The 25,478-nt window shown below is 39.7% G+C and overlaps 1 protein-coding gene across 10 annotated transcripts in view; it reads right to left on the reverse strand.

The window, feature by feature from the left end:
* LOC144038238 (R3H domain-containing protein 1-like) overlaps positions 1-25,478 on the reverse strand; it is a 50,026-nt gene that overhangs the window by 15,258 nt on the left and 9,290 nt on the right. For 9 of the 10 annotated variants that reach the window (XR_013289194.1, XM_077550561.1, XM_077550580.1 and 6 more), the window contains exons 3-19: positions 20,390-20,581; positions 15,814-15,831; positions 15,240-15,329; positions 10,324-10,447; positions 9,772-9,850; positions 9,586-9,645; positions 9,140-9,280; positions 8,897-9,005; positions 8,629-8,724; positions 8,308-8,333; positions 6,951-7,004; positions 6,135-6,367; positions 3,812-4,081; positions 2,720-2,874; positions 1,161-1,277; positions 218-571; positions 1-142 (exon numbers count right to left, since the gene is read on the reverse strand). Coding sequence is in view for 9 of the 10 variants with exons in the window: in XM_077550561.1 (XP_077406687.1) it covers positions 1-142; positions 218-571; positions 1,161-1,277; positions 2,720-2,874; positions 3,812-4,081; positions 6,135-6,367; positions 6,951-7,004; positions 8,308-8,333; positions 8,629-8,724; positions 8,897-9,005; positions 9,140-9,280; positions 9,586-9,645; positions 9,772-9,850; positions 10,324-10,447; positions 15,240-15,329; positions 15,814-15,831; positions 20,390-20,542 (2,221 nt within the window). In the remaining variant the exon portion in view is untranslated. The remainder of the gene's footprint in view (positions 143-217; positions 572-1,160; positions 1,278-2,719; positions 2,875-3,811; positions 4,082-6,134; positions 6,368-6,950; positions 7,005-8,307; positions 8,334-8,628; positions 8,725-8,896; positions 9,006-9,139; positions 9,281-9,585; positions 9,646-9,771; positions 9,851-10,323; positions 10,448-15,239; positions 15,330-15,813; positions 15,832-20,389; positions 20,582-25,478) is intronic. The other variant, XM_077550599.1, reaches the window with a different exon arrangement.

The following is a 25,478-nucleotide window of genomic DNA, read 5'->3' on the forward strand; positions in this document are numbered from 1 at the left end:
CTTGCTGCTGTGGCATGGTTTGGCTGTGAGGGCCGTTATGCGGCAAATGGCTTCCAGGCGGACGATAGTGCTGCTGCTGCTGCTGCTGCTGCTGGCTGGAGCAGTGAGGATGGTGGCTTGACGAACAGTAGCATGCGGATATCTGCGAGAAGCACAAAATGCAAACATCAAATGAAAAGAAGGGAGTGAAATCTCTTTTCATTGAGCAATGAGCCACCTGCTGGACCGGCTGATGAATGTAGGTGTGTTGCTGGAGCACGCTGGTGTGCTGCTGGTTCAGGGTGGCCCCAGGAAAAGCCGCATGGCCAGTCATGCCGCTGGGATAGGCGGGGTGAGGTCCTCCTGGTGTTGCAAGTGGGACTGGCTGGCCTTGGAGCATCCCGGGGTGTCCCCCTGGGGGTCCCGCAACCACGTAGTTAGAAACCTGCTGGGGCGCTCCATGCAACACGACCGGGGCGGGATGGTGGTACACTGCCGCATAATGGCGGCCGTCTGCGGCCGGCGCTCCATTGCTGCTGGGGGACTGCTGCGCCAGAGTCATGTGACTGAATTGGGTGTTAAGCGTTTCAGGCTGGGGGGGAAAAAAAAGAAAAAGATTTCAAATGGAATGATGCGCACATCCACAGTAATAATCACCGACAAGAAGTCATTAAACAACGCAAGATCAATGATGGGGGAGAACTTGGGTAAAACTAAATTACAATACAGCTTTATCAATTAAGACTTTAATTTACAATATAACCACTAAATCAGAAAGGTAAAAACAGTTTTAGATGCATAGTTTAAATATGACCCCGTGCCTGCGGAGACGAGGAGCCAAAAGTGAATTCCATCCCTTCATATCAATACCACATGACAACTTAGGTCTTTTCGTACATGTTGTTGTAAAAGTTGTGTTTTTAGTCATGGATTATTCAGCACTAACATCTGGTGATGAATTAAATATTAATGGCGCTTTCGACAGGCATAATTAGTTAACTAAAACCAGGTCACAAATGAGGCCATCAGTTTTTCCTGGATTTACTTTTGATCTACATCGGGTTTCCAAATTTTTTTCAAGGTGACATACTAAATTAAACCGATTGTACAGCCAAACTGCTGCTTAAAAAAACATTGGTTGATTTGTAATCAACAAATAAATAATTTTAGTAGTTGCTTACCACAGTGTACTGCTGGTTAGCACAGACTGGCGAGAACTGGGCAGGAAGAGGAAGATGGTAAGAGGCTGTTGGGTTGTGAACAGGCTCGGAGGACGGCTGGAATGGATGACACATCAGCTGAGGAGACAAAGAAAGCAGAAAACGCTTGAGACCAGGTTGAAGGAAGCCTGGCTTTGATGTCTTTTGACCACTTGCTAAGTATGCCGGACCACCAGCCCCAAACACACTTTCTACCGTTTTAAAACGACAAAATGACCATAGTGGCAGATTTTGAAAATAAATCTAGTGCACTTTTTCCTTAAAGTGGAATAGTTACTGCATGTCAAAATACAAAGAATGAAGAATCAAAGGACACTTTATACCTCTTAATTAAAGCCTCTGTGAATTTAAAATGTATAGAGGGGGCAGTCAAGTGTCATGAAAACTAAACTATTGCTGCCTGTTCGAGATTTTTCAAAATTCAGAAGGGCTCGCTCCCAGACACATTTTGAAAAATAGACAGATCACAAAAGATTAACTTGGTTATTTAATTTCACACTTGATGGGTGGACAGACTCTCCAGAGAGTGAGACACACAACTACTTGCATAAAAGGAGTTAAAGTCAATTTTCCATAACATGTTCCCTTTAAGGATGTTTACAAGTTATTACACTTCTGCCATATTTCTATTAGTTATAGCTCATTAACCACTCCTTAAGCCATCTCATTATGGTGGAGAGGAATTAATGCCTGGTAAGGTCAGCCAGGGAAAACACATACTAAATGTGGAACCAGGCTAAAGCTGCGTTCAGACTGCAGGCATATCTGATTCCAATCGAATTCCTCCTCAAATCCGATTGTTAGGCTGACTGTCCACACTGTGTTCAAATCCAATCTGGCCCTGTTTAGACTTCACCACATTACTGACCCATCGAACAGAGCGGAGGCGCTGGCTGGTTCCTCGCAACCGTGTTAAGAGTTTTTTTTGGGGGGGTTTTAACGACCATATGTTACAACTGGGCAACAATTTGCTGTTTCCGGTTGCGCATGCGAGGAGCCGACGGGGCAGCGAGCCGCTTGGCGTTTGACTGCCGTGGCATGCGAGGAACCAGTCGAACCGATGGGATACGGACAGCGCTGGCGTATTGGGTTTTTGCACGCGGACAGTCAGATCCCATCTGTGTGTTTGAAGCCATCCAAATCAGATATGAAACCACCTCCCCAATGTGGTTCCAATCCATCGTGCAAAAATCCGATTTCATGTGCTTTGTGACCGTTCAGACTACAAAAGAGCATCCAGTTTCAACCTGGATGGGCTAAAAATGGGATTTTGACTGGCAGTCTAAACAAGTTCAAAGGATGACTCAAATGACCCCTATGATGAATAAAATTATGGCAGCTCATTTTCCCCACACTGTGATGCAGGTCACCGAGGTCACCTTCTTTCCATCAGCAGGTGTCGGAGTATCGTGGGCCTGAATAAGCAGCTGACAAGCTCTGTGAGGAAGTCATCTTTACATGAAGAGGACAACACCTATTGATACATTGAAAAAACAAATAGTTTCTATATTTCGGCTGACCTGTGAGTGGAGGGGATTGATGTGCTGTTGCTGGCTTGCAGCAGAGGTCGGCTGCTGTAGCACCTTCCCTTGATGCGCTCCCCTGCCGGCAGGGGCTATGACACTGGTCGGACTGTAAGCTACAGCACTGCTATTAGAATGAATGAAAGGCTTTCCTGTCGGAAGAAATTCAAAAGCAAGAACCCAACATGAGCCTGTATCATGCAAGGTAAACACACAATTGTGGCAGTAACACTTGAAAACCACACACATAATTAAAGTAGCAACAAGTAGAGGGGTGGACAAAACTTTCTCACATTTGTATCAGCTAGCTCTTTTTATACCAACTAGGGCTGCAAAAATGAATCAAAAAGATTCCGTGATTAAAAATGTTGACACATAAAAGACAGGAAGAAAGTCGCAACTGAACTGCTTTAATAGAACACATTTTTTGTACAATTTTGTTCACTGCCAATCTGAAATGTGCTGTTTTTTTTATAGAGATGGGAATTCAAATATTTTTGGTTATCAGATTAAATCAAAATGACTTAATCAAAAAATAATCGACCGATTAATGGCTTATTTTAATATAATAGTTAGCTGCAACTGTGTGCTGCACATGCTGAACTGTCATTCTGCCCTTCTCCAATGCTGAACGTGAAATACAGGGTGAAACCAAAAAATGGGAACTTTTTAACAATCGAATAAAACCAAGAGTGACGGATGAAAATATTTTATTCAAAGTAATTGAAACCTTAAAGTATGCCATTTAAGAAACAATGACAGAATGCCAGCTATCCCAGCTTAGATGTTGCAACGGTCAATGAGGAATCCCATCAGCAGATTTCAAAAATGCGTTCGTACAGGTGGACGCCATCTACAGGACGTAACTGAAAATTCCATCATTGTTTCTTAAATGGCATGTTTAAAGGTTTCAATAACTATGAATAAAATATTTTCTTTCGTCATTCTTGGTTTTATTGGATCATTAAGAAGTTCCCATTTTTTTGTGTCACCCTGTAGAACTTCGAATTAAACAGAATCTAGCAGCATCCTAACAATGCAAACTTCAATTTAACCACAACATATTACACATTACATGACCATAGGTACCTGTATGTGGATTCACCAGAATGCTGCCAGGTGGAATCCCCGATGCCTCCAGTGACATCGCATAGTAATTTGTTGCATCAGCAGAACACATTGGCTGTGACGAAACACTCTTGATCATGTCAGGGAGTGCTGAGCCTTTGGTGTCTGCAGCTGGATGGATGAAAGGCGTGCCAACCATTTTGGGCCGTAAAGATACAGACACGGCGAATGGACGGTGGGGACGGGACAGCGAACTGGATGAAGAGCCAATGCTACTGCATGATTCTGAACCTGAAACAAAGCATGAAGCACAATCTTAAAATATTCCGTTTCTATCTTCTTTATCCTCCAAGAAGCAGCATGACATGAGAATTAACTATGATGGGGGTGATAAGACTAGATGGTGATAATTGAGCAGTGGATTTATTTCACAACCTAATAACTTAGCAGAGAATGCAGGGATTCTTGAGGAAAGTGTTGAAGAAGGAATTGGTAGCTCTGCACTTCAGAGCGGCCGGCGGCCGTTTGTATTCTGAGAGGTGGAACTGGCACTTTGCTTGTCTTGTTGATTTTTTGCATCTCCCAACAGGGGAAACAACAATCACATACAAAAGCATTGGAACTGTGAAACTATTTCCTCCATTTTGACGGTGGACAGTTAACATTTGGGTATGATATTAAGAGATATACAGTATGTATTTTACATATGTGAGTGACGCACAAGTTAGAAGATAGTAGAGGTGGTGTCAAATTAATTGACAACTAACCGATTATCAAATGAATCCTCCATTTGGATGTCATATAATCATTCGATTGGAGAACCTTTTTAACTTAAAATTGTTTAAATCTTCTGATTTCAGCCTCTCAAACAAATATTCTCATCTCTGCTGTCCCCCTTGAAATCAGACTGACTATCTTTTGTGTTTAATCAAAAATAAAACAAATTTGCAAACATTTACTTAATTTGGAAAACAATGATCAACATTTTTTCATTTTAGAACATATTACGGACCAAACAAAACTGAATCATAATCAATTCATAGAAAAATATTTTTTAAATTATTTGTTAAGAAAATAGTCATTATTTGCAGCTGTGTGTACATGTAGGTGTAGCTGAAGCCACATCAGAATTATAAATCATCAGTTTTATGAAGACAACATGATTTGTAGCTTAATTGTTGTTTAGTTGATTTGTATTGTTTAATTATTAAACAATACTAAACAATAATCGATTATTAATTAGAAATTTTAAAGAAGTATTTTGCAATAAACTTTAATGAAAACATTTTTAGCCAATTTTTGTATCAATCAATTGGAAAATGTTTCAAAGATTCAAAAAATATTCAATAGCGACAGTATTAGAAGACAGCAATATTTGTATTCAAATATAATTTTTTTTAGCTGAGCAAGCAACTTAAAATGCATTTTAGAGAATTAGACTTTTGCTGTTGTGTTTTCTTTTCAGAATGCTCTTTAGCAGGTAAAATGCATGCTCTATAATGTTTAGGTCTGGATATCGACTTGGCCAGTCCAGAATCGTCTACTTCTTCATGCTGAGGAATACCTTTGTTGTTTTGGCAGTGTGTTTTGGGCCCTTTTATCCTGCGTCAATGTAAAGGATCTCCACATCAGTTCTATCTTTTAACTGGCATGCAAAATGTTACTTTGAGTTCACTTCACTATTGCCATGATGTTCATCAGTGAAGATTAGTACGCCCATCCAAGAAGAGGCCATGCTTGATTGCCCATCTTTTCTCAGCTTCACAATTGTTTTTCACTTCTAGACAGCTCTATGGTTTTAACCTGGTTGTATCACAAACTAGTATAATATATATATATATATATCGACACTCGGCACCGTTTATTTGTTTGAATAATCAATGTAATAGGAGATCCCTGTGCAACAAAACAGACCAAGCCATGTTCCAATACTTTTGATTACACAAAGTAATGCGTGTATTCAAACAAAAATGGCGTTTGAATTTGCCTCACAGTTCCAAAACTTTTGAAGTGGAGTGCAAGCGTCCTTTCAACTAAGTGAAGATATTACAAGGGAAGGATATTATTTACGAGGTAGGAAATAGTTTCCTTGACTTAAAATACTGCAAGGAAAAGGTTCATAAATTTTTCTCTATAGAATTTCACCTTCATCTTTCATGACTACTGGTACCTATTTTCAGTGCATGTGCACTGTTGTTTGAGGGCAAATTAGAGGACTGCTTGACTTTTAACTCTTTAATTTTCTCTTCAATTTATCTGGTATGAATTACTTTTCTTTCAGAGGCTGAAGTCATTTGTTTGGTTATTGTTTGAACAAGACTGGCTCGTGTATCTTGACTCTTGCCTGTTTTGGAAAGCCTCCCGGTGCTCTTACTACTGGCCGTGCTGTCCCCTCGTGTCAGGTTAGGGGAGATGCCGCTGAAGCTGCTGGCCTTGGTGATTGCAGGCCGCGGGACGAGGCGGTTGGAGCTGTCCGAGCTGTCAGTACTGCTCCACGGCCGGGGCTCGCCGTTTCGTGGCAGCGTCTCTGTCTCTGAGCTGCTCTGCCAGCTGGCGCTTGCAGGTCCAGCCCGTGACCTGGTCAAGGTTCAAGTCATTCTTTTAGTCAGCATCAAGAATCCTGTGCTCCCATTTCATCATGAAGGCTTTCAAATCTTCTCGACTTGTAAAGAATAACATTTGCATCTAGATTTTACCACCACGTTCAAAGCAGATGGACAACACATTTACATACAAATCTTGCTTTTGGTTTCATCCTTGTTTATTTTGTTTGTGCTGTGGGTCTATTTCATTGCAATTGTACCGAGATTTTTTTGGTCTAATTTGAATCCAAAACTCTAAATAACCTTACATTTCCTGCATTAATTCTTCCTCATTACTAAGATTTATGAATTACTTTAGCTTCATGAATTGTATGAAAGGCTAAATGTCATGGTTTCATCATCTGATTGGCCGCGACTTGGTCCAGGCAGACTGCTTTACACAAGGATAAGCAATCTAGTACTAAAAACCCTATTAAAGAGAAGCCTTGCGAGCAGCGATAACAAATCCTTAGATCAATACTCCTGCACCTGAGGAAGGTGGCTGCAGGATTTTCCCCTCGCTTGCCATTTGTCTCTGAAAAGCTCAGAGCGATTTGTTGGGTTGCTTCAGACCTCACCTGAAAATTTGCCGCCTGTGCTGGGTACGTGTACATGCATCTTCATCCTGAGCACTGAGAGGAAGGAGGGTGGGAGGTATTAGTAGCAGAGCACTGACACATTGACCACTGCTGCTCCCACTAGTCTAAAGACAGTATTCTGATTAATAATGCGTTTGTGGAATATGAATAAAGCAATAAAAATCCACCAGTTTTTATCTCAGCGGCGGCCATTTTGCCACTTGCTTGTTGACTGAAACGACTGAAAAAGGCTCAAGTAACGACCAATCATGGATCAGCTTGGGAACATCATACAATCAAATTCAGAAAACAGGTGCTCCGTGATTGGTCGTTACCCGAGCCGTGAGCCACTGTGAGGTCATTTTCAGTTGACAGCAAGTGATACAATGCCCCCAAGATGGAGACAAATGGGTGGATTTAGCTACTTATGGGATACTTGACTCATTTAGCCATTTTCAGCCGTAATAAGATTATATTTTGTTTATAATTATGTGATAACTAAATTATTTTCACGTATAATTAGTACGTATATTTAAAAACACATTTTGCTACTTGCTGTCGACTGACAAGGCCAACACACCACACATGGCTCAGTTTGCTAAAATCACATGACTAAACCCAGAAAATAGGTGAGCAGTGATTGGTCACCCGTTTCCTGAGCACCTGTGTTGTAATTTTCAGTGGAGAGGAAGTGGCAAAGTGTGTTTCTTAAAGTACAGTAATTTCTGGACTATAGGCGCACCTTACTATAAGCCGTGCTTGCTAAATTTGATGAATACTCGAGTTTGTTACACATATAAGCCGCACCCGACTGTAAGCCGCAGGTGTTTTAATGTTACCGCACCGGGTTCCCGCTACTTCCATAAAGAGGGCGCAAATTGTTTCGCTCTCGTTCTGTCTCTCCTATTGTATTTGGGCTCACTTGGTTTGTTTGGCTCTGCCTGAGTGCGCCTCCTTGTGATCTGATGGATAAGCCGCACCTTGGTATTAGCCTCAGGGTCGAATGCAAGTGAAGAAAGTAGTGGCTTATAGTCAAGAAATTACTGTATTTTAATTGTACATAAAAAATAATGAAGTTATCAAATTGATTCTAGACAAAATATTAACTTTTTACTGCTGAAAATGGCTACATGAGTCATGTATCCATTAATTCATATTCCAAAAATGCTAAATTAATCAGAATAACGTGTTTAGACTAGTGGGGGTGCATACAGTAAAACATATTATTGTAAAGAGAATGTTTGGGTTGACTTTCCATTTCAAGGATGCACTAATTGTGAAAATGATTCTGCGAGGCTTAACAATCAAAAACATTGGTTATGATGATAATATACAGAATGTATATTTTTCAACTTACCTTTGATCCAGTATGAAGTGATCTCCCTATGAATGAAAATTAAATCATATGATTTCAAGTAAAAATTGTGTAAATTGATTAATAGCATGAATGAGCTTGTTATTGTCATAATAAATGTCATAATTACATGTGACGCGATTGCTTGCAGGTCTTTCAAAAATCCACATCAACTCCATAATCGGGGAATTTAGATACACAAATACTTAATCCAGCAGTGTAATTGCATGGAAAAATGGTGTGAATTTGCACGAGAATAGATTTATGTGTAGATTTGTGCAGCAAGGCCCCCTCCCCCATCCCGCCCACACAAGGAGAGCTCACATCATGTGCAAATATCCTTTCTCTGGCTCGCTGGTACTCCTCCTCTCGCTCCTCCATCGATTTGCTTTTCTTGTCTGCTTTCAAACGCATCCGAATCTGGCAAGGACACAGCAGCACACGCATACGCACAACCACCCACCCACCCACACGCACGCACACACGCGACTTTTTAACAGCTATACCAGGGACGCCAGATTGTCCCACTCGTACCGCCATGTCAGAAATGAAAGTGACAGCTTGGAGGTGGCAGCAGGGTGGGGACACCTACCGTGCTGTCGTCGCGATCAAAGCTGGAGTTGTCTCGTTTAAGAATGTAGCGTTTCTGGAAATCGTCTGCCCTGTCATCCTTGATGTGCTCGGAGAATTTCTGATCGGGGCTGTCAGTAGGGAATTTTTTAACAGTTAAGGAGGCGAGCTTCATTTCAGGCAGATGCTGACATCAACGTATGTTAATCAACACGAGGGCATAAAAGCCCCGCATGTTTGTGACAATCTGCGAAAAGACGCTTACATTCTTGTGTTGGTGGTTTTGTTGATCACAACTGACTTTCCGGTGAGGTCCACGTTGTGGTCCATACCGAAGTAGGCAGCCACGCGGTGCAACAACATCCTGTGGTATGACGTCATAGGCGGGAATGTTCTCTTTTGACTTCTAAAAGGAAACAGAGGGGAGCGGGGCATATGTTGGGCATGAGCTCGTGTCTGATAGCAATTTAGACTAAATAGAAATGCGGTTCAGAGCAGAGCTGAACTCTTCAAAATGCTGCAAAACAGTTCTAGCAATTGTCCAGAACGCAAAAAATATGCTGCTCCTGCTGATGTGGAAAGCAAGCACCTCAAGGGTCAGAAAGTGAAAAATCCTTCGGTGTTGTAGCACTCAAATGCTCACTCTGTACTTATATTGCTGCCAAACATTCAAGAGGGATGAAATTGAATGAAACCAGGAACAGAACTTACTCGTTATTGCTGATGAAATCCAAGATGTCTTCCTCAAGCTTCAGTAGCATAATTCGGTCCCTAAGAAAATCATGGAAATATTTGTGATTTTGACCTCCGAAAGAAATCTTAGGAATTGTGTTTGCCTGCTACAAAGGTGATATTGACTGATCACCAGTGCCACCGAGCTGTCAAGTGCGTTCTTACCTGGGGTTGCTCTTTAACGTATTCACTAAAAATTGATGAAGATCTATGCCTGTTGAATCAGTGTAGTCTTGACTGGAATCTAATAAAAGAAAAATCAGGTCAAGTGTGACAAAAACTTCTTTCAATACCAATATTGCTTTCCATATCATTTTCTTTCAATTGAATTTTAATTAAGCGACTATATTAGCAGGGGTTCAAAAAAGAACACATTCTCACTCAGCAAACAATAGGGTAGCAGTGACCGAGAAAGCGTCTGGGACTTATAATTGGGGCCTTGCCTCATCGGTGGTATTCCTCCACAAAAGGGTGGCAACTACAGCCTTGTGGGAATCTGTATAATTGCTTTACACTTTCAGCCTACCGCAATTAACAGAATCACACTAATTATCTGCCCATCACAAGATATAATTGAAAATGGAGAAGCAGGGATACTTTGGCCTATCCACGCATACACAAAAACAAAAAAAGCTGAAGTGCCTGCTACTTGTGAAATGAAAGTGAGAAATCTACAGCAAGCAAACCCCTCATTGGCGTCCGTTTCCATTTTCTCACCTCTGCAGAGCATTTTTCTCTGCATTTTGTCAGCTTTGTTCCCCTTGTCGCCGATGACTTCTTTGTGAGCCTGGTTTTGCGTGGCTCCATCATCCTTTTGTAACATCCGAAGAAGGAATTCATCCTTAAATGGGCAAAAACAACAAATGAACTCTCTACCATTCTATATTAACATGGTCTTGATTTAATCATTAAATCTTCAAGCAGAGCACACGAGCCTGGCAGAGTCGGCCGTTGACATTTTGGGAGGAGGCTCATTATCAAAACAGGCATAATAATAATTTTGGAAGGTAAATTAAGCTTTCAAATTTTTCTTTAATCTTAGAAGTTCAAGGTTAATTCAAGAGCATCATGCACAAAAAGAGGCAAATGTTGAAGACACTTCAAAAAGCCTCATCATGATTTATCAACCAAACCTGTCTCCTTGATGGTAATGATGCGCCTGCATCCATGAATTTCAATCACGATAGCAATTAATCATCCAGATTAGCTTGTTTTTATGAAACCATTTGAATAATACATGAATTCCGTCCCCAAATTAAACAACACCGCACATTTTCATTACTTAAAATTCAAGCGCGGGAAGAGTTAGCAATAATTCCTCTCTAGCTGTAAAAGTTCTAACACCAACTGCTGCAATCTGACTGCAAGCCTGCGGTGGGTGTTTTTTTTCCTTTTTCTTTTGCTTCCTTTGTGAGAACGAATAAAAGGCAGCCTTGGTTAGCCCAAGCAGGGCTCTTCTTTGTCACAGACGCATAGAGTAACGGCAGAATCTTGTGGAATCTTCTGGCAATGCTATCCTTCTAACAATTTATTTGACATTGTTTTGTAAAATATGAATGAGAGGAAGGTGACCAGGGGGTTTGGTAGCATTACAAAAAAAACGACAATAATTAAAAAGCTTAAGTAATTGATCCCTCAGATTGAAGATAATGTTGACAATGACAATATTGCAGAGAATGCTTCAATTTACGGTGGTGTAAATATTTGTAAAATGTAAGGAGCTCATGAGGGGCTGCTACAGACAAATTGGCCATGGCAATTCCAAGAGAGTGATGACGAGTCAAGGCTTGAGCGACAGCATATTCCCGTGTGTCCCTGTCAAATTAACAATACTAATAAATAAATAAATAAAAATCTGGCAAGAAGCAGTGGCGGTTGCTGCTTTATGCCACCCTCTGTATCACATGGAACCCGCCTGGTTGATGTGCAGCTGTTGTGAATGGCCTCATTTGTTTTCTGACACCCATTTACTTAAAGAAAAAAAAGGGAAAACAGCAGGAAAATGATGGCCTTCTGAATGCGTAATGAACATGCTGTCAGTCTAAAACAAAAGTACAGCATGTATTCAAAGGCCCTTGACTATCAGGCATTGATTTGAATTGACAGCGAGGCATACAATGTAAGGGCAGATGTTTTTCAGATTTGGACAGTCTATGGATGTATACAGCCTTTTGTTAACAAATTTTGACAGTGAAGAAGTGACAGTGATGTCTAGTAGCGACAATGGTCAATTTAATCATAATGAGCTACTTTCATTATGCTCAGATGGGGGGGAAAAAAACATTTTGCAGTGAGGATGTTACTCATGTTACAGTGCTTTAAAGTTGAATTAGTATGCCAACTTAAAACAGATACGATTTGGTTTATTCAGGCAATAAAAGAATCACAGATTGGAGCTCAGACATGCACCAATTCTAATTTGGTTCAGCACCAACTCGTATACAGTACCTTATACTGTAGGTGACCTCATTTTGTATGTGCGGAAATGTTATCATCAAGACTCCGGATCTGGATTTGCGTCACACTTTATTAGGTTTGTATTATACTCCACAAAGAGTAGAAACCAATTGAGCAGCTTTAATATAATCCTACAAACCCGCAAACTGCAACAATACCATAACCTAATTGCTAGAGGTATATTAAAAGTTGTCCAAGTACGAATTCAAGATAAGTAAAAAATTTATAAAAATCTTCATGATCCATGTAAATCGGGTTGCACAACATGACCACACATGCCAAACCAATGTTGTCTTTCTGATTTTGAATCATGTAATTGGGTTTCCGGCAAATTGACTTTTGCTTTCCATTGGGCATTCCTAGATACAGGGACACAATTGTTGGTAACATTCTCTCGGTTAATGAAAAACACTGTGGTCAGAGAAATAACTTGAATCTGACAAAAGTGATAAAGCAATGAAAATAAATCTGTGAAAATCAGACGCTGCTTTTGAATTATCCACCCATCCATTTTCTACACTGCTACAGAATTATATACAGACGCTCCCCTACTTACAAACATTCGAGTTACGAACAACGGTACATACGAACATGTCTGCGCGTACAGTATGTCGAAAAATGTTCGGTAAGTTAGATTTCGTATGCGCGCCTTTTTCCGAGTAGTGCTTCTTTCCGCCGCTAATACCGACGCTTGGCGCTGTGAGGGCTCACCCAGCATTGGAGGCTCAGCAACGTGTCGAGGAGGAAGAGGAAGAAACGCCTGTCCCCATGAAGGAGGAAGTAACTTTTAAAGCCCATTCCAGCGACGACGAAGACCCTCTCATGATATAAAATCCTCCTCTTCCTCCTCCTCCATCATCTCCTTAAGCATCGAGTACATCTTCCAAAAGTAAGTTAAACTTCATTTTATTTATCTTATTACGTACATGTACATACTGTGTGTGTCTCTCGCTCTCTCTCTCTAACATACGTAGTACAGTACAGCACTGTACGTATTTTCTCCATTTTATTAAATGTTTTTTTCAGTACAAACCAATGCAGTTTATTTGTATATAAACCTTAAACATACTTATATAAACCTTCAATATACTTATATAGGCTTTAAACATAAATTATAATACAAAATATAGCGCTGAAGCAAAATATAGCGCTGAAGCAACTTCAACAAATTCACCTTACGAACGATCGCTCGGAACGTAACTCGTTCGTAAGTAGGGGAGCGCCTGTATATTATAAAAACAACAACTCATGAAACATGTTTTGCTGCATAACCGTATGATACAATCACTGCAATCAAACAATTTTTGTAACTTTCAATGAGACTTTGGCACCTCTCAACAGGTATTTTGGGCTCACTCATCACAAGCAAAGTGCTCCAGTTGTCTCAGGTTTGATGGCAACTTTCAGCTCCTTCCACAGATTTTCAATAGGATTTAGATCAGGGCTCATAGACGGCCCCTTCAAAATAGCCCTATATCTTGCTGCTCTTCTGTGTTTTTAGCTGTGTGTTTTTGGATATTATATTGTTGCAAGACCCATGACCTGCGATTGAGACCAAGCTTTCTGACACTTGGCAGCGCATTTCCCACAACAAAAACATGACAGATTTGAGATTTCATTTTACTCTGCACAGATACAAGACATCCTGTGCCAGAACATAACAGAGCCTCCTCTAAAATTCAGAGTAGGGACAGTGTTTGCTTCATGGTAAGCTTCATCTTTGAGTGTGAACATAAAGGCTTTGTGGGTTGTCAACATTCACTGTGGCAAATTCTGGTATTTTCTACGATTTTTTTTCAACAGTACCATCCTCCTCGGTTGTCTCTCATAACGTCTACTTTGGCGCAAACAACAACGGATAGTGCAATCTGACACTGACCTTGGAGGCCAACTTTAATTCCTTTGGAGGTTGTTTTGGGCTCTTTGGTTACCATTCACATTATCTCTCATCAATTTTCCTCCTGTAGGCTACAGTCCTGTTTATCTTAAATTTCACAGTATTTGCAACTCTAGTCACAGGACCATCAAGCTGCTAGAAGATTGTCTTTTTGCCTTTACATTTAACATGCTTGACTGTAATTTTCCTTCCTATCATCTGAGACAACTCGCTCCTTTGCTTCCTCTGGTCCACGTTTAGTGTGTTACACACTACAGTATGTCATCAAACAGCACACTGACAACTAGTTACCCTCTAAATAGGTTGACTGATTTCAAACTTGAACACACCTGTGATGCTAATAAGAGGACACAAATCGTTAAAAAAATATTGTCCAGCACTGTTTCATGTATGTGCGTTTAAAAAAAATATACAATTCCACAATTCAAAAGCAATATCTGATTTTCATTGGCTTTATTTTTCAATAAATACACTCTTATGGCTCCGCCTAACAAATGGGTTGCTTCATTCCCTATTGTACTAGAGCTCCCCTTTTAGGGTAGCTTGCCAAAAACAGCCCCGCTCAGAGGCACCTCCACCAATAACTGCGGCGGGGGAAATATCAGGAGTATTCAATTAGGGCACGACATAGCACTCGGTAGGTGATGTGCGGAAATTGCAATTTCCTCAACATGATTGATGGCGGTAATACAAGCCGTCGTGGGAGTGCAGGCAATGAGAGAGCGCGGTGGGAATAACATTGCCCTCTGGTTATGAGGCACGGTGCTGACTGGCTAAATCGTAAGACGAACACACCTGCGTGTGTGTGTGTGTGTGTGTGTGTGTGCATTTATGTGTGCGCGTATGTGTGCGTGCAGGCGCATAAATATATCATTAGCGTTGCAGAGTGGCATTTAATGGAGTTTAAGTTTGATCTGGAGGTGTGCGCAGGGGAAGGGGAGTCTTTGCCTTGATGCAGTAAAATAGTTGAATTAACACATTAACGTCTAGCTCGCCGTTTGCGTTTTGATGATGTGATGCTTTCACCAGGCTGTACTGGTCAAGTATTCCATCATAGCTGTCAGCGGAAGGCTGCTAATAGTTCGCTGGAGGTCCTCCATCTCAATTTTAATGAGCTGAAATGAAGAACTCATCCCTGGTCAGCACTTCTAAACAGAGCTACTACGTGTGTGTGACTTGGGGCGCACAGTATCAGGTCATGTGCGAGAGCACGCGTGTCCAGCTGATGGGATGACGAATGGATTCAAAGAGGGAATAGATACACTCAGGGAGTTTTTACCTCAGGTGCAGCTGAAGGCTCAAGAATTGGACAAGGGAAGGACTCCTCACATATTGCCAGGCTCCGAACAAGCTTTAGCCTGGTCTTAGGCTGTCGAGGGGGTGCAGGAGCAGACGATTAAAACCATACACAGAAATAAGTTGCAGCCAGTGACACCCACAAACTAGCAGAACAAAAACTGGTTGCAAGCAAAACTTGACTTCCCTCCTGGTGACTGAGCTTTTCTTTTCTTTTTGGTCTCGATTGTTTTTTAAGGTGGTCAGGGGTTTAAGTGACTTGAGTTTTTGCTGCCAACGTTTACCAGATAATTTTATCAAAACTAAAGCCATTATCCCATATACTGATGGTTCCATTAACTGTCCCTGGAGGGGCATAACAGCAATGTAGCAAACAAACCATCACAGCCTCCACTTTGTGCACACTGAGGGATCTTAACACAAACTGCAAATAAGTCACTTGCACAAATGAGATTTGACAATATTCCTGACATTACACACAAGTGCAGCTGCAAATGTACTCCAAGCAAACAATTCACATGCTTCATTTCAAAACATGCGAGTTCAAGAGGTCATACCTTCAAGTACTTCACAGGCTGTACATGAACGGAGGTGTTTGGTTGGAGGGAGGTATGTGGAGGAAAGTACACAGGAAATTAAAATAATCAAACAAACTACCGAACTTTGGGAGTAGAGGACTGTTTTCTTCAAAAGGAGAGATTTGAAATTAAACATGACTGGCCAACATTTTGTGCTTTTGTGACTCGACAATAAATTCACAGAAAGAGGAATATGTAACCTGTACAAAATATCCGATTGGTGATGGACAAATGAAGCACTTGTGATATTTTTCAACTCCACTAGATCACACAAATGTAATCACTTTCCATTGCAGTAGCAGTTATCTTTAAACCAAGAGCAGCATGTGGAGAAGTAAAAATTGCTTCATGAAGCTTCATTTCCTCATCACTGAATCTAACACTCAAGGGCACTGATCTTAACTGGTAAAAAATAAAATAAAACAAAACTATTTTAAGTTAAATATTCTTTTTTTTTTTTTTTTTTTTAAACCTGTACTCATTTTAGTAGAGGACATACATTTTTTACTGTGACAATAACCTTGTCAAGTCTTTTTTATGACATTTGTGACTTTAAACACAATGGAAGTGTTCACTCACCTCATTCTTATGTTGTGGACCAATATATACCTTATTTTGTATATTACTGTTATGTGTATGTGTTGGAAGGACGACCCCCCCCCAACCCGTGAGATGATGCATCTCAAGGGGATATCCTTTAAAGCAATAAACAAGTCATTAAAAAAAACGGTCCCAAAAAAAGCATACAATGTACTGTTTATGGTAAAAAACGCTTTTATAATGTGTTTTATGTGACAAACAGTTGTCATCGGACAGAGACAATTTACAGTAGCAGTGAAGGGCCACTATCTCAAACGGACACAATACAGAAAACAAAAGCCAGACATTTGGCCGTAAACAACTTGGGTCAGTGCTGAAATTTGCTTTGAACTCCATTTTGCCATCATGAGAATCACATTTGGGCGCCGGAGGGAAACGGGGCACCCGACAGTAAAAGATAAGGTTGAGCGCCTCCCTGTGTAAAGCACGACTGCACGGCACTACAAGTCTCATCGTAGCATGCACTGGGAGAAGGTGGAGAAAGTAGCAGGTGACCGAGCAGGATCTGTTCCAGTATAAATTGTACCAGAACCCTGTCCTGTCCCTGCTAATCCCAACATGAATCTCTGTCCTTGTCTGTCCTCTAAAATCAAGAGGACAACCTGACCCCCGTCTCTCTCATTGAGCTCGAGGGCCTAAAGTTGTATAAAAAAATTGAAATGGGACACTGCCTGTGACCTACAGCACCCTTTTTCTATATCAGGTAATATGGAAAGGGAGGGGTGGTAGCTAAGGTGGAGGAGGCTGGGACTACGAGTGCACCACTACACCAGCTAATTGAGCGGCAGGGGGCCGGTGGGGAATGAACAATACCAGCAGGAGATAAAGAAATGGAAATGGGGAAGAGGGAAAGGGCTGAAGTCAGCAAAAGTAGGGCGGCCACCAGCAGAGGAAGGAGCTGCAGAGCTGGAGGCAGATGGTGGCAAAGTCACACAGTATGCTCCCTTTCTCTTTCTCTCGCTCTCTCTCAAACACACACAAGCCTCGACTAGGCAATGATAACCCCCTACCAGGTTTTTGTCCACGTCCCATTTTTTCTCCATCATCCCACAATTAACAGTTCAAGAATTTCACCTGTCCTTGGCCACCTTACAAGTACTGTGACAGCAGAATTGTGCTGTTTATTTATTTAAAAAAATAAAATAAATAAATAAATAAATATATATATATATATATATATATATATATATATATATATATATATATATATATATATATAACTAATCATTTAAATACCGGTAATTACATCATTTATATTTCATACTGATTCTAGGAGGAGTACCTAAAAAATGAAAGAGGTCACATAAAACTTCAGAAAGTAGGGAGTCGGGAAGGGCTCTGAAAGGATAAGTCATTCATTCATCATCTATCATGTAGTATTTACCATTTTTACCTCCACCAGGGAACTTACTTTTTTTTGTAGCGTTGTTTAATTCAAGATTAATAGAGTCAATAAGATTGTAGTATGATAGTATGCTTCTGCAGTAAAAAAAAAAGTTCATTCTTCCCTACATATGCAAACAAATTGCAGGGGGTATGTGGAAAACTTTAATCATTTATTTCCAAGGTAAGTCAATATTTTCAGTCATTTCATAAGCATAAATGGTATTTGTGCACTACAACTTGTTTCCTTGTGGCACAGCTGCGCCAAAATCACAACGTCTGTGTGTCGGCTCAAGCATCTCATTAAAGCTCAGATAACTAAGAATAGAATAGAATCAAAACAGCTATATAGTGGGTCTGAATATTATTCTGTTCAAAACGGTATTTCAAATTCACGTGCCTGTTTAAAGGGGACTTCAGTTTGGTTTTGTGTGGTAAATGTAAGAGTTTTTATTCAGTATTCATTTTGAGATTATATCTATATACAGTATACAGTATAGTTAAAAAGAAGACAATGCCAGACAATGAGAATTAAATATTCAAATGTAAGAATCGAAATACAATTATTTTCGTGTAATAATCAGTTGTTGACATACCCTCATAAATGTTGATGATTCTCCACAAGTATGAATGTAAGACAAGTTATGGGGTACACAAGTCAAAAGGTTGCGAACCACTGAACTGCATCAACATAAGATGTCTTTGGACATTGAAAACTCATATGATACGCAAGTCACTCACTTCTGTCTTGGCACTAGCCAGGGGTGTATACAGCTCCTCTTTGTAGCTCCTCTCACGAGCACAATGAAGACAATACATACTGTGTTGAAGTCAGTCAAAGAAATCATGTGATGCCAAATCCAAGTTACTCAACTTGGGAATTATTACAGTTATCTGAAACGTATTCTGTCTATGGCTCAACGGAACGACCTCAATGAAGTAGTAGTAGTAATAATAATAATAATAATAATAATAATAATAATAATAATATTTGTTTTACTATATAATGACAAGACTTTCTCATTTACAATGAAGTGTCAGTGATGTCACACCACAAACCTCAGCCTTCTGCAACATTAGCGACTGCATGACATTGAAGGAGTAGCTCTGTGCTATTGATGTAAGCGACGTGTGAAAAAGATAAGAACTGATTTCATTTTGTAATGACAAGAAACATTCTAATTTATACACCCTTCAGACTTTTAGAAGAGGAAGCAAATGTATCTAATTTATTTAAATCACAGAAATGCATAGCTGCCAAACTATAGAAATTCACCTTCTAAACAATTGATCAGACTTTTCATATTGTTAAAATTCTGCCTGTTTATATCTTTACCACACTAAATTATTGGTAAAATTGCAATAATGGCTTTGACTGTGCACGAACCTCATTGAAATCAAGACATTGAAATTGATTAATTATTTGAAGCTTTATTATTAATTTGTGCTATTAAAATATATTAACATATTTGCTTAGTGGAGCTTAGCTTGCTAGTGACATTCGAACAATGCACATTGTACACACAGGCATATATATTTTTTTTTTTAAATAAATGCAGCGGTTTTCCAAATGTTTTAGTGCCACTAGCCATTTTCACGACAAAACTAAAATAAAAAACACTCACCATTAGCTAGGCTTCAACGAGCCGTGGCAATTTGGCATATTCCAACAAGTTTTATGACAGTAATGACACAGAATAAGTAACACCTCACCACTGATATGAATAGCAGCTAAGAGCGTTAGCTTCAAGTCATTAGCTGTGGCTAACATTGAACTCTCCCCTCCATTCCAATGCATTACATCACTGGTGCCACCACTAGAAGACTTTGCAACGCGAGTGTTGTCAAACATATATCGCAATTATTCACAAAGATTTTTTGCTTTTTGAGCAATGTGAAACATGATTCTTTTTAAAGACTTACGGACGTAACGGGGTAGCATTCAATGATTTCCCGATCAAAATACAGAAACAGTTGGCAATCTGGAAATGTCCTTATATCATCATTACAAATATGTTTTTTTAGTTTTAAGTAGTTATACTGGAAGACAATAGGTAATGCACAAAAATTGATATTTTAAATGAATGAAATGTTAGCTCTCTGAATCATAATGGCGAGGTAGCAAGATTCTCACCCCAATTCACAACCCACAGTACCTTCTTTAGTTCATTCAGCTATTTAAAAGGTAGTAGTATTAAACCCTATGTTATTATTCCAATAATGACTAATGATATTTTTTCAGAATATACAATACTGTGGTCGTTTGTGACCTAAAACAGCAGAGCACCTGAATGCCACGGGTGATAGTATATTCCCAAGGCAGATTGTGTTTGATGCTGACTGTCATTTTCATAGAATAACATGCAGAGAAGAGTGGGAAAATGTTACCTATTGAAATAAATTCAGCCCACTCAGTTTGTTAGGCTGCTGACCCTTTGACAACTCATTGATTTTGATTTTCAGACATGGCCCGACAACACCCTCATTTATGTTCCGTTATAATTAAGACTGTGGAGAAGAAGTAAGTGCCATGTTCATGGAAAGCGAATACTACCTCAATGGTCTCCTTTACCTTGGCTTCTGTTGTAGTGATGCTGCCAGAGTTTTCTTTGCCGCCCTCGTCAGAAACTTCAGACTGGGTCGCGTTGACTTTTGGAAACGCCACGGCATCTGCAGCCTCGGAAACTTTCGTTGTTTCAAAGTCTGCTTTATCAGACATTCTCATGGCAAAGTCTTACTGGCAATGTTGGTAAAGAGAGAGCACCTGAAAGAAATGAAGAACAGATAAAAAACATAAGGGACAGTCCCTTTCTTTCTTTGGTGAAATGCAAAGTATTTGCGGGGCAGGATTTATTAATTGCAAACTGATAATAATAATCCTGAAAATCCAAGTGTAGTTAATGCGACAGTGTGTAGAATTTAGTGCCATCTAGTGGTGAAATAATAAAATACAACAACCTAAGATCAAAGCGCGTGCATTTGAAACATGCACACTACGGTGCCTCAGAAACAGTCTACTGTAAGGAGTGGCGCGACCCATGTAATATAATTAGCAAAGACTAGACCTACGATGTATTTAAAAAAGAAAAAAGGAAAAAAAAGTACGTTGCTGTGGTGGAACATATTTTTTGCATATTAATAGTGGGTGTTAAAATGAATGAACATTGAAAATGGAAAATAAAATCTACACAGTCTCTTTAAATTAAACAAAATGCAAACATTGTTCGGGAAAGATCACAATTAGATTATTCTTCAAAAACATTCGTCCCCAAAAAGGTGCGGTGGTACTTTTAAGGTGGGGCTTTGTGGATGCTCAACCAATCAGGTGAGATGTGATCACAGTTATTTTCTCATTTTGACTGTGGCGCAGCTAAGCATGAAACTGGCCATTTATGGTAAAAGCGCTAAAAAGTGACAGTCAATCAGCCCAGGTCAAATTAATTGACTTGTAGCCCACTGTTCCAGTGTTCTTCTGCAGAGCAAATGTTGTGCTGGGCTGAGAGGCCCACAAAAGCACAGCTGGCAACTGCAGCGTTCGTTGCTGAATTTCAATGACCTGTCAGTTGCTTGACAAAAGCATCACTTGCTGCTGCTTTACATTATTTTTACATTCTGAGAGAAAACAGCTGAATACTCCAGAGTGTTGCACATTCCTTTGAATATTTAGTGTATTTTACTGACATTTTGATGGGTGAAATCTCCCGAGTTGCCCTGTTCAAAGATTTGCATTACTGGACAGATATTTTCGAGAGCCAGTAAATCAGTATTCTGTCCCTCTCAGCATCATTCATTCCACAAGACATATTTTTGCCTTGGGACGAACGGGAGTGTCAAGCGTTTTTGGGTTTCAGACTTTGATGCATTTTAATGTTGATGTCTTGTTCCCTACAGTAAAGATAAATTCAATGTGCCTGCTTTGTTTTACGGCTCATCACATCATTTTTAGTTTTTCATTAGGAAACATTCAGCAATTTGATCAGATGTAAATCTGTTATCTTGTATGCGATGCAGAAAAGAAAAAAATGCCCTTGATGTGAGCTCCACTAATATAGGAATGCAATTCCAGCTAATTTACTCGGTGAAATGGCAGCAATCATTCATAGAGGCCGTGAGACACATATCGCACGGTTAGGGCGAGCGATACAAATGACCAGATCAGGGATGGCGAGATCCGGTGCTCGAGGGCTGTAGTCCTGCAGGTTTTGGATATTTCCCTTCTTCAACACAGCTGAGTCATGATCAGCTCATCAGCAAGCTCTGCATAAGCCTGATCACGATCTTGTTAAATTGAATCAGCTGCAGTTTGAGTAGGGAAACCGAGCAGTTTGCCGCCCCTGGACTAGATAGTAGGTTGCTCATTTCATGACAATCAGCAGTTTATGAGCCAAGGTGTTTTTCCTTTACTTCAATAACGGAAATATCGCAATATTAAAACTGCCACAAAATTGTTGTCGTCATGTTACGATATTAAAAGCAGCACCTCTGTTAAAAAGGCCAGGTTGGTTTCCATTTGTGCAGTTCCAGCAGCCTCCGGTGATTAGTTTATTAGTGGAGTCTAATTTTAATAGACATGTTTTGGCCACCTATGTTTAAAACCCGCGCTAATGGACGGAAGGAAGGGGAACACAACAATTGTGAGTTCCTCCACAAAACCAGCTCAATGGGCTAGTGGTAGAGTGTCCGCCCTGAGACTGGGAGGTTGTGGGTTCAGTCCCCAGCCGGGCCAGCTGCTTAAAATTAAGTGTTATTCGTGATTGTAGGTCATTTATGTACATTGAGGTTAATGTTTCCTGTACTATTTGAACTACGTATAATTAGGACCTTGGCTAATTAGCATTGTATAGATAAGACATTTACATACAATTGCTCGTTTATTTTTAGTTCTACAGAAATCTCACACACACAACCAAATTAAACAGCGCAAAGAGAAAACCTGGTCTGATTATTATTGCTCACATGGCCAAAATTACAGGGAGTCCTCGAGTTACGTCATACGCGACCTACGTCGTTTCGACTTTACGGCGCCTGTGCCTCGTCCGTAGCATCTTATTTTTTGTTAATTTACCACAGTAATTACACCATTTTAAAGTTATTTAAAGTTGTGTTGTTGTTGTTACCTCCAGCAACGAACGTCCATCAGCAGGTCGGCTCGCCATCAGGCACGTCACATTTCTGTGTTTAAGTTTGAATTAGCTCCGCCCTGCCATCCGTCAGCAATGAATGTCCGTGCGGAAACATTAAATATTGGTTCCGGATCTTCTGGGTTGCGCAAATATGTTTTTTAAAATTACTGTACGAAGTATTTTGATGTAAATATCGACTTTAACAGGGAAATCCAACCTAAAACGAAATTCGGATTGCATCACCAGCGTAGGAACGAAACTCCGCTGTAACTTATTGCTGCACTTCTTATTTAATTTTAATCTCTTTCTATTCTGTTGTTTTCTCTTTATTGTAAACTGCAGCTGGACGGAGTCCAGGAAAAAGTTCCCCACGGGGAAAATAAAAGTATATCGTATCGTAACGTAACTTGAGGACTCCCTGTATGTTCTAACCGGACTTAATGCAGTGGTTATCATTCCCATAAATCAGTTTTATCAGCAAATATTTTTCAACATTTCCATCAAAAAAACATTTGTTTTCACCGGCTACAGCGGAACACAGCATTGTGAACTACGTAGACCAGGATGCTTTGCGCCGCTGAGCCAATAGGAGCAAATGACAATAAAATGACTGGCCAAGCCCATTTCTTTGTCACTGGTGTGCTGTTGTTAACATACTGTATATGTGATCCTTTTTTTTTTTTTTTAAACCCTACTAGGGATGTAACAATATCGAAACATCACGATACGATATCACGATATGAAGGTCACAATTCGATAATTATCACGATATTGTGGGGAGGTTGGCAATAATAAAAAAAAGTTCACAATATTGTACAGTAAATGAATGAGCTCATACTAAAAAAAACACACACAATATTGTGCCTTTGTACATTACAGCAATGAAAAATATTATAAAATATTATATATAAAAAAATATATAAATATAATTAGTTGCTAATTAAAGCACACATCGAGTTCCTACACATATTGACTGCTCACAAACCTATTACGTTCCCCTTCAGCTGACCACGAGCGTGGATTTTAAACATAAAAGGGCCAAAACATGCCTTGTGAAAATTTAACTGCACTAAAAAACTAGCCACCAGTGTGTGCTAGAACTGCACAAATGGAAATCAACCCAATTTTTTTAACAGATGTTCTGCTTTTAATATCGTGACATGACAACGACGATATATTGTGGCAGTTTCAATATTGCGATATCACGATATTGCCATTATCGTTACATCCCTAATCCCTACTAGTTTATAAGAATTAAAATGATGAAATATAGGTAGTCCTCAATTTACGAAGACAATGGGTTCCGAGAGGTTGTTTGTAAGTTGAATCTGTTTGTAATTACAATACATTTTGTTTAAAAATAAAATGTTAGGAAATCATTTTTTAAATAAAATAATAACATTATGTAAAACATTTTTTAAATGAAACTAATTAAATTATATACAGTATTTACTTTCTATAGAGTACATAAATTACATTTTAAAAAATACATTCAATTACATCATCCCTCCACCCACCCATCCATCCATTATCTGAATCACTTTTCCCCACAGTAAATTTTATTAAATTTTTTACACAGTATAATGCAATAAAAAAAAAAAAACATGCTTACTGTACATAGATGGTGGAGGAGTTATTGAGTTGAGTTCATGTGAAGCTGCTAAAGTGGAAGGCATTGTTGGGTGTAACATTCTCAGGAAAGTATATTTTCCGACCGTCCGTGAAGCGCACATGAATGTGATTGGCGCGGATGACGAGTCAAGATGGCGACCGCCAAGTCAGATTCAAGTGATTTCGAAGCTAAAGAGATATTGTATGTTTTGCTACTACGCCGATAAAGAGGCTGCTTTTCATGAATATCATCCAGGAGAGCCTCTAAAATGTACTCACAGTGTGGTACCAATATCGAGTGCATGAAGAGTGCGTACATCGCCGGACACAGAGGGTAGTTGAAATAAGCAAATGGCGTGGTGCTGCTCAACGGGGTTGTGGCAGAGATGGGAACTACTGTATAGTACAGTACTGTTCCGTAATGTATGATGTGGCGCGCACTTAAAAATATTAACTTGCGAGCGAAGTATGGCATTTATGGATATCAGTCAGCCCTCGTTCGTATCTGCGAATGTTTGCAAGTCGAATGTTCGTAACTAGAACACTACCTGTACATTGTGTGTGATAGGGAAAGTACAATATTGGAAAAACATGCCATGTGTCATGTAGGTGTTTAATATTGCCATTAGAGCTGTCAAACGATAATTTTTTTTTATTAGATTCATTCACATCTTAACATTTTGATTAATAATCATGATTAATCATTTAATTAACTCATTCGCTCCCAGCAATTTTCACAGAAGAAATACCATTCACTCCCGGCTGTTTACTGGATTTTGACAGATTTTGCAAGGTCCACAGAATGTGTTGTATTGCTATAAAAACATGAAACCTACCAAAAGAAAGATTAAAGTCTCTTCTTTCATCAGGAAAAAGTATATTTCTAACTGTTTCCGATTTGCATCAATTAGCATGAGAATATAGCTT

Source organism: Vanacampus margaritifer, chromosome 1 (assembly GCF_051991255.1).
Source record: "Vanacampus margaritifer isolate UIUO_Vmar chromosome 1, RoL_Vmar_1.0, whole genome shotgun sequence".
NCBI lineage: Eukaryota > Metazoa > Chordata > Actinopteri > Syngnathiformes > Syngnathidae > Vanacampus > Vanacampus margaritifer.